General features: G+C 35.2%; 1 protein-coding gene across 1 annotated transcript; it reads right to left on the reverse strand.

The window, feature by feature from the left end:
* Positions 1–824: 824 nt before the first annotated feature.
* Positions 825–8,363, reverse strand: LOC138307090 (ribonuclease H2 subunit B-like). The gene is made up of 8 exons (XM_069247719.1): positions 8,205–8,363; positions 6,732–6,803; positions 6,095–6,202; positions 4,862–4,935; positions 4,349–4,463; positions 2,654–2,718; positions 1,994–2,096; positions 825–910 (listed from the first exon to the last, which is right to left on the reverse strand). Exons 1-8 carry the CDS (start codon positions 8,320–8,322, stop codon positions 825–827), a joined length of 741 nt encoding a protein of 246 aa, XP_069103820.1. The 5' UTR covers positions 8,323–8,363.
* Between the last annotated feature and the right edge of the window lie 1,598 nt (positions 8,364–9,961).

Here is a 9,961-nt window from a genome sequence, read left to right on the forward strand (position 1 = left end):
TATCTTAATGCTGATGTTTTTTTTCCTAATCAATCCTGGTTTGAAGTAGGTCAGGATGTATTGAAATGGTAATTCATGATTTTCAAACAAATTCATTTATCAACAAAGTAGAGTGTAATATGATCTCTGTAAATTAATATTATCCTTTTTTGAGATTGTTTTGAAAAAAACTTTGAGTGATAGTCAACAGTGAAGTGTTGGCGTGCTACAGGGTTCAATCCTTGACCTTCTTATCATGTACCTTCCATATGTACACTTGTACGCTGATGATACGATTGCAAATATGTTTAATTTTTAATATACAAAGTAATCTCCTCGATGTAGAGACAACAGACAATTTACAGTAGTGGGCAGTTATTTTATATATACAGATTGTGTGTTGCATATAGGCTGCCAACCTTCTCGTGTTTCGCTCCCGAGCTCTGTTGGGGGAACTTAACAAACAAATTAACAACTTCAATTTCTTTTAGGTCAATCTTATAATTTATATTCAAAATATTTCCATTTCAAAAAATACCTCATTTATACTAGGTGAATATTTACTCAAATTATCATGTCAAATAATCATATCATTTCAAAGAACAATCACTCTGTAAGTTTTTATTGAATAGGTCTGACTTTCAACTCGTTCGAGATCTTACTGTAGAAATGTTAATCGTTACACAACAAGGAATAAATAGATTATCTCTTTGAGCTTAAGTGACCTATTAAAGTTCTTGAATTTTTTTCAGGTTATTTACTTTGCAATTTAAATGAAGAACTTTTTTTAACCGATTAAAGGGAAACCACTGAATAAGTGAACAGACTAGGATGACATCAATGACTCACCCAAGGTGTACTAACAGTTCCTGGCCGAGCTCCACAGGCAAATAATCACACACCATTCCATGGGCAAATCGTCGGAAGTCATCTGTCAATAAACAAGATCAAATCTACAAAATTTTTTACTGGAATTAGCATCTCATGATCATCTTCTTATAAATGCCTTTTCCAGCTTTTGTGGAGGTACATTTTTGTCAGAATAATATTTTGTATTAATTCTCCTTTCCATTTTTGATGACACAAAATGACTATTATTAATTGTGACACTGTTGAACTAATGTCTTCTCATAAAGATTATGATTATCCAAGTGAAGCAAAATGTTGTGGTAATATGATATTAAGAATATAGATCCTATATGGTCACAACACATCATATTTATTGACTTCATAAAACAACATTTCTTCGCCAGTATTTTGTCCTTAACATGCATTAATATTGAAATAAACGATAGCTGTAATATTAAAGAGACTGTTGACTGGCTGAATACAAGATAGTAACCTTTGATAAAAGTTTCACTGTGGAAGTCCTATGTATGTTTACCTCTAATACAATGTACAGTAAAACACGTTTATAACAAACACACTTACAACAAATTTATGGTAATAACATAAGAATTTATTTTCATTCCCGTCGTGGTTACTATTGTATGTTTGCAATGTGTATAGCAAACTATGCTTATATTGAAGTAATTTTTTGCAATGTGTATAGCAAACTATGCTTATATTGAAGTAATTTTTTGCAATGTGTATAGCAAACTATGCTTATATTGAAGTAATTTTTTGCAATGTGTATAGCAAACTATGCTTGAAGTAATTTCGTAGGTCCCTAGAGGTTCTTTATAACCGTGTTATACTGTGTATGATGCTTTACTTAAATTCTCATGTTCCTTGTATGGTTTTTTCAGCACTGATAGCTATCTGGGTCAAGTCAACAGTCATTTTGCCAATGTTTCAGTCTTCAAGTTCAATCTTATTTGTCTTCATGTTCATTGTTATTTAAAAGTCAATTTCTAGGACTTACCAACGTGATTAACACCTATGACTGAAGTCATAGTGGAAATAAATAAAGGTCACTTTATTAAAGTGCAAGTTCATACTGTCTGTATTAAAAATTCTTTGCATTTGTACATATAACAACAATTGACACAAGAATTTAATATAAACAGTTTACCTGTTGTCGCTGTAGAAAAGCGTTTACTTCTGATAAAAGAAGAACTCTGAGCTCCAGATACACATATATTTTTAGACGAAAGCACATTTGCTAGCTTGTCAACCTGTCCAAACAAAATACAGAATGAGCACAATTTGTCCAGTAAGCCTTGTATGGCCATGGATCAGTTTCACAAACATTCCATAATTGAAATTCCCAAGAGGAAAATTTGAAAATATTTGTTTGAAAAACAAAGCATTTATTGAATTTAACAGAGGAGAAATAGACATCTTTAATGTCTTAGTCCTACACATGTGACAATCAAATTCTGCTGAACCAATATGACTTGGGTTTTTTAAGGTTCAAAAACACATATGTTCACATGCTTAAGACTGTTTACTTGCTTGAAAAATAACATCATTGCATATTGCAGAGTTACCTCCCTCATAGGTATGTATTCACTGTTACATTTTCTTTTTTTAGTGTTTATGTGTTTTTTCTGAAAAGTATGATGATACCGCCATAAACACATGTCACAACAAATACCTACCCACATGGACAGATAATTCTGTGATATACATATATACAGAATACATATCAAGTATTTAATAATTACAAGTATTAAAGAACATTTTCCAGATTTGTAGTAAAGTATTCAATTCCAAATTTCAATGAACATACTTTTCCTTGTAACCATGACAATGCCTTTTCCTTATTAAATCTGTATACCCGTAAATCGTCATCACCTATGAAGGAATTAAAGCTATTATAGAAGAATGACCACACACACACTTACAGCATTGCTTTTACTGACAAGTAGTGATCTTGTCATCAATAAGTAACTGAAATGTCTTATGAAAATGTTTGTTTTTTATGCATATGTCAATATTTTGTTCAGCACATCTATTGTTTAATATGCAAATCAAGCGTATAACCATGAATGAATGATTTAATGAAACCCATGTTCATTTCTGTTTTAAGAAATATTTCTATTACAATTTCATTTGAGACAAAACATTGATTTCTGTAAATTTCATTTATGGTAGGAGGCTAGTAACATACAGAATTCAGTCCGATACATATTTATGACTATGACATGTCTAGACCGACCGGTTATGTAATAATTTATCATTTATGGTAGGAGAATAGATAAGTACAGAGTTCAGTCCGATACATATTTATTACTATGACATGTCTAGACCGGCCAGTTATGTAATAATTTATCATTTATGGTAGAAGAATAGATGAGTACAGAGTTCAGTCCGATACATATTTATAAGATTTTTGTAGGACTGGACATGCCAGTTATGTGATAATTTAATTTATAGGGCTGAAACGATTAGTCGAATAATCGGAGGCGATTAGATTAATGAAGCGAATTGCTGATAATCGATTAAAGATTTTATTAATCGTTAATCGTAACATGCATAGCCAGTGCATTGTAAGCTGACTAAACACGTTGACAGATCATGGATTTCTGAGTAAGCCATTCCGACTGGAGTTTCATCTCTTTATGTACATGTTTTGAACTCAACAAAACATAAATGATGTGAGAAATACTTGTTAAATTACGTCTCTGTGGATGTTAAAGTCATTAATCAATGAAAAAGTGGATGTCATGAGAAAGCTTGCAACACGCTGTTCGCCAATTTTCACTAGCGATCGACTCCATGTTGTTACGTCACGGAGGCCTAATCGCCGCCGGGACGCTCGGGAGCGGAAGGAGCAGTAATCTTGAACATTTAAATTTTACTATTGCATGTGTTTATCATATAAAAAGAAAGTTTTTGTTCATATTCTAATTGAATATAAGAGTTGTTGATTTATTTTATTTTTTTGATCACGGAAATAAAAAAGTTCATTGACGAAAATTTGGTCATGTCGCTCCGTGGCGGCCAGATTTGGTTGATTAGTCGTACGTGTGAAGGTCACGTCAAAACAGCGGGTTAGCAGACTTGATTTAAACGATGTTACGGAAGACAACACAGGAACGGAATTCAGAGCTAATTTGGGATAAAATACGTTTGTTTTGTCAATAAATCTTTTCTTATTTGTTGGTAGGCTTATATTATATAAGGCATGTCCTCTGTCATATTATACGGTAACGTTAGGTGTTATTATTAGTTGATAAACATGGCGGACGTTTTCAGTAGTCAGTAGTAAACAATATAGTTGCCTTCAATTCAAACGATTAATCGATTAGTAATCGATTACATGTGACCGAATAATCGAATACAAAAATTACTAATCGTTTCAGCCCTAGTAATTCATATTTTAGATATATAGTATAGAAGAATAGATGAGTACAGAGTTCAGTCCGATACATATTTATAAGATTTTTGTAGGACTGGACATGCCAGTTATGTGATAACTTACCTTTTGTATCTGCCACCTGATGAAGTTCTGATATTCCGGCAGTCTTGTACAGTCTATGACATTCTGGGAAATCATCATCTGTAACAATCTGGTCAATAGTCATGAACTTCCCACTCTATAAAAAAAACAAAGAATAATTGTGTTATAATAATGATGTTGTTATGAAAAGAAATCTATTCATATGATATATCATATAATCTATATTCTACCATTGCTACAAGTCTTGGCTATGGCACAGAATCCTGATCTTCATCTCGAAAGAAGACTTATCACTTCATAGCTTAAGTTTTCCATCTTTGCACATTACAGAGTTATCTGTCCCTGTGGGTAGTAATCGATTGTGAGGTCATGAGTTTGAATGCGTAACATCATACTTTTTGGAGAAAATGACGCAAGTTTTGCTTATAAAACAATGACATCACTAAGGATAGCTACCTACAAGGGAAGTAACTCTGTAATATGCAAAGACCAAATTCACTAAGAGTGCTGTTGAAGTTTTGTTTTGTTTCATACCTTTTCAGCTTTGATCAGGTAGGGCAGCACTAAAAACAGAGGGTCTACAATAGCAGTCAGAATTAAGGATCCATCTGTAGAACAAAAATTAAAAGTAAAATGATCTTGTTACTTTTAGAAACAAACTCAGTAACAAAAATAAATCATTATTTTGAAAAGATAACTTCTATGTTTCCTTGGTAGAATCAATTTTTTAAAATCTGAGCTGCTAACGCACAATTATCTAATGTTCAATCTCAGTTATACCAGATTGGTCAATTGTTCTTCACGATTCAATCTCATCTAGACATCCTTTACAATATTATACTAACATATCCATATCAAATCAGTAAACAGGGTAAGAGAAATATAATCATTCACCATCTCCATTGGAGATATAAACCCTTGAGATAAGATTCTTGGTTGTGTTTGACGACTGAATTAAGAGAATCTAACCTCTCGGTTTCTTCTGATTCATACCAAAGAAGGTAAAGATTGTGCACATGTTACTCTTACTAGTAAACAAGGGAATGCAAGACAGCTTGCACTATCCTCAGTATCCCTGGGATTAGTAATATCTACCCCTTGTCACAGCAAACCTGAAGGCACTGTGTACGAAACAGATAACCAGGTAGATTGGTCCTTTGATGTGCATAACAAGTAATGATACATAGTATAGCTTTGAAGTTGAGCATCGTTATCAGCAAATTTTCAAAGAAAGTCTCTGCAGGCCTGTGACTAGTCAGCTTTATTCTTCTGAACTGCCTTCAATTTTGCAGATATATTACAGAGGTGGACATGATGACAGTGATAGTAACTCCTAGATTATCGAGGATGAACTCCAAACAAATGCTAACCAATTATGCTAAATAAAATCAAAATTTGTGATGTAACCATATCATAAATATTTGATAACATCATTGATTTTGATGCATATTAACCAGCTGTATGCAATCAATATAATGCTTATAAACAATTTGGAAGAGATAATTATCAAAACAGGTCTGTTAAGTAGAAATACTGGTTATACTCCACATTTTGCAAGCCTTGTGCTGATCAGCACATATCTTTCACTTGGATACCCTATCTAGTTTACAATTCCATGTAATATTCTATCAAGTTTGGAGCTATTTTTCACATTGCACATTTAATAAGAAAATGTTCTTTTTTTGCTCTGACAGTAGTAAAAGTGAATAATAATACATCAATATGTAACAACTATCGCTTTTTTAATGTGTATTCGTTATCAGTTACCACTTTGTACTTGATCCCCAATGAACCATGACCTGAATTCTTCTTTAAAGGAGGTTACTTCATGGATATCCTGTTCTTCATGGGAAAACACATATAATGCACCTTTATCTGCAATGAATAAAAATAACCCATTTAAAAATGCCACAAAAAGTCCTTATATAAAGCCATTAAACATATTTTGTATGTACAGCAAGGGATCAATTGGAGTATATAAATACTATCATTATATATTATTCCTCATATTACAGAGTTACCTCCCCTGCAGGTCGGTATCTATTGCAATATCATCATTTTGGGAGCGAAATTCATATTGTTTTCTCTGAAAAGTATGACGTAATGCTTGCAAACAGATGATGTCACAATCAAAATCTATGTAGAGCTGCATGCATGTGCAGATAACGTTGTAATGTACAAAGACTTTATATGTATATTTTTCCTTTGGTTTTGCATGCTGGTGTATGTATTCATCAGCTAAAAGTTCATAGAAAACTTGTATGATCTTCAGAACTTGCATCAAATGTGAAAGGATGTAAACTGTTATTGAAGTTATTAAAATAAATCGTCAAATAGTTTTTCTATGCAGAATTTTATGGAAGTCAGAATATAATGATGTTTCGGTTTATCACCAACAACAAACCTGTTTTAGGATGACGCAGTTTACAGAAAGTTGGTTTCTCTTCTGCATTGGGATTTTCCTCTAGTATGGAATCTACAAAAAATATTATACAGACCATAATATTAATTATCGATGAACTATGGGTAGAGCATGTGCATGTAACTATTATATTAGATACTTATTACTAACACAATGAAGACTAAATACAAATACTGGCAGCTGTCTTAGTTGCTTACGAAAATCATTCGTTGCTCAACATCACGGTCAGTGCACAAAGTGCTCACGATATATTCGTCCAAAACCCCGAATGACTTATCCTTCTTATATACATCCTTGATGCAGCACTGAACAGTATTACAGTCCTGCATCTGAGTAATTATAATATATAAGACATCCATTTGACAGAGTTTCAGTAAGTTACCCAAATTAATGCAGGACTGTCTGTGAAATAAAAACAGGTAAAGTTGTTTAAGACTTTTTATGTACATAACTCTCTAGATCTTATGTCCAGACCTCTGTATACTGTGTATATATTGAATCAAGATGGAACAGAACCATCTCGATACTCAATGAGTAACTATCACTGTCATTAGATCAGGGCTCAAATTTCAGGCTGTTTTACTTGCTTTTTGCAAGCTTAAAGTAGATCTATACACCAGAATAGCAAGTGAAAAAAAACATGCACTTGCTTCTTTAGCAAGTGGTTTTTATCAGGGACACACCTGTAAAAATGGCATATTAATGATTATGAAAAATTGTTATAATGGAAAATATGGGGACACATTTCTTACTATAATGTTGTTGATATACCTACACCTCACATTATCATGCAAAAAAAAAAAAAGAAGATTTTATATACAAGTATAACAAAACCAATTTGAGCCCTGTTAGATCCACCCCTGGAATATTCGGTTTATCTGTGGTCGCACATAGAGCCTTCAGTTTTAATTCCTGGGGTGGATATATAACAACAGTGATAATAATACATGTATATGTACTATTGAGGATAGATATACATTGTGTATGTATGATCAAACAGTCATGATCAACTACAATGTATCAGGCTTATCCCTATATACAGTTGGTATATAGCTATTGCTATTCCTCCTCGAGACTCTTTTATATTCGACGTTTGATAGATGTCTCCGACGAGAGACATCTATATCATACGTCCGAATATAAAACAGTCTCGAGGAGGAATCTCAATAGGGATTACTACCAGGCTTAAACTACACTACAGCACAATAATTAAGCTAGTTCTGTAACAGAAAAGATATCACCGTCTGCCTGAAAAGTCCGCCAGAAGGTTATATCTTTTCAGCTACAAGTACAACAGTAGCTTATTGTAGGCATATATCCAGAATTATCAAAAGTGTCAATATATATATAACCGTTAAGTAATATATCATCAGATCATATAGTGCAGAAATGATTGTCTAGTTAGTATCTACCCCACATTTAGGTAATGTGTTGTACCGCTGCACCCATACAAACCATTCATTAAAAACACCCATTGTTCAGTGTCATTGTTGTTTCCATTGTTTTTATGCTCATGCGTCATGTCTCCATTGGTATTTTTAAAATTTTGTCTAGAAGATCGTCTTGTTGACATTTCAATAGTATCAAAATGGCGGGAATCATTTGATCTGGCCCAGTTAAACGCTTGACGAGTGGACTCCTTTGAGGCCAAACGTTTCTGTGACGCAGCAGACAAAAAGCAATATGTCTGCGCCCACGTTGTCGCATAAGCAAATGCAGCAGACGATGAAGAAAGGAAATAGTAGACAGGGGACGAAAAGCTGTTCTATCTAATCCATACAATATTCACTGGTGGGTGATTGATAATCTTGTCACAGGTCTTTGAAGGTTGCAGAGATCTAAGAACAGCTAGCCTGTACGCCCAAACTTCAAAGCTAAACCAGTTAGAGGGTGTACATTTATCAGTTTATAGTGGTTTATTCGATGCTTTTGATGTTGTAAAACTATTTACCAACTGTACCTACTGAGCTATATGCACTTGGTCACCGGACTAAGTCCAGCCACAGTGGTAATAATATGAATTTAATGCAAACCTTAGAAGAGCGCAGCTACATGTAAAAGATTATAACATCATAACTTTATATTGTCTATATATTTTTCTACGAGATTAACAATAAAAATATTTCACTGACATGCACATGCTATCGATAGTTAGAAAAGAATTCAAAATAATCTAAATGGAATAGTTCAATATACAATATCAATCTTGTTTTCATCAGATGCAGATGCTATAAAAAAAATATGTGTGAATCTGTGCCGTCATCTTTGGCGTCAGGTTTTTGTGACGTCACTGCTGACGGTGCCGTGCGCTTGAGAACTTACACAGTATGTATTGGGCCAGTACATTTATTGCTTTTGTTCTTTGTAATATGTGTAAATTAAAACTACTTACAGTAATTTTAAAATGTATACTGATAACACATTTAGTCCTAGTACAGAAATTTCAAATCTCGTCGTGCTGATAACGAGAATTAAAACATGGCTGCCTACATGGAGTGCGCGAGACTTTTCGCTCGGGTCACAATTTCAAAGTCCAAGGGGTACTGGAAGTTGTATTAGAATCAATGTGCTCACACACGCTCCGCGCCTCCTCACATAAGGTTAGGTTATCTGAGGGTTGTACCCCCCCCCCCCCCCCCCCCCCCCCCCCCCCCCCCCCCCCCCCCCCACTCACCCCACCCCCCCCCCCCCCCCCCCCTCCCCCCCCCACCCCCCCCCCCCCCCCCCCCCCCCCCCCCCCCCCCCCCCCCCCCCCCCCCCCCCCTTCCCCCCCCCCCCCCCCCCCCCCCCCCCCCCCCCCCCCCCTCCCCCTCCCCTCCCCTCCCCCCCACCCCCCCCCCCCCCCCCCCCCCTCCCCCCCCCCCCCCCCCCCCCCCCGTGTGTTGTGTCATCGCTGTACGCTCTGCGCACACACGACGTTTTAAATAAGAAATTGGTGTTCTTGGGGGAGACCTGCGCAGGAGCACGCTCTTAATATGTAATAGTTAAGGACTTTAAGCCTCAGAAGAGTTGCAAGCTTTCAATGATATAAAGGATTTTAACATAAGTAAGTTTATGAATTGTCTATATTGTTCTAAGAGTTATTTACAATTAAATATATCATTTATTGACATGAACATACTATCAAAAATATTCACTGCGAATTCTGCGCACGTCAAATTTGGCATCAGGTTTTGTCACGTCACTGCAGACCTGTGACGTTGCAGACATGG

Source organism: Argopecten irradians, chromosome 14 (assembly GCF_041381155.1).
Source record: "Argopecten irradians isolate NY chromosome 14, Ai_NY, whole genome shotgun sequence".
Taxonomy (NCBI): Eukaryota; Metazoa; Mollusca; class Bivalvia; order Pectinida; family Pectinidae; genus Argopecten; species Argopecten irradians.

What these genes read in the sequence shown, in the direction of transcription:
- LOC138307090 (XM_069247719.1), bottom strand. Translation starts at nt 8,322, where the DNA reads ATGTCAACAAGACGATCTTCTAGACAAAATTTTAAAAATACCAATGGA. An exon ending in TGGGGATCAAGTACAAAGTG is followed by an intron (nt 4,936 to 6,094) that starts GTAACTGATAAC and finishes TTTGTTCTACAG; the next exon opens with ATGGATCCTTAATTCTGACT. An exon ending in TGTCATGGTTACAAGGAAAA is followed by an intron (nt 2,097 to 2,653) that starts GTATGTTCATTG and finishes TTGTTTGGACAG; the next exon opens with GTTGACAAGCTAGCAAATGT.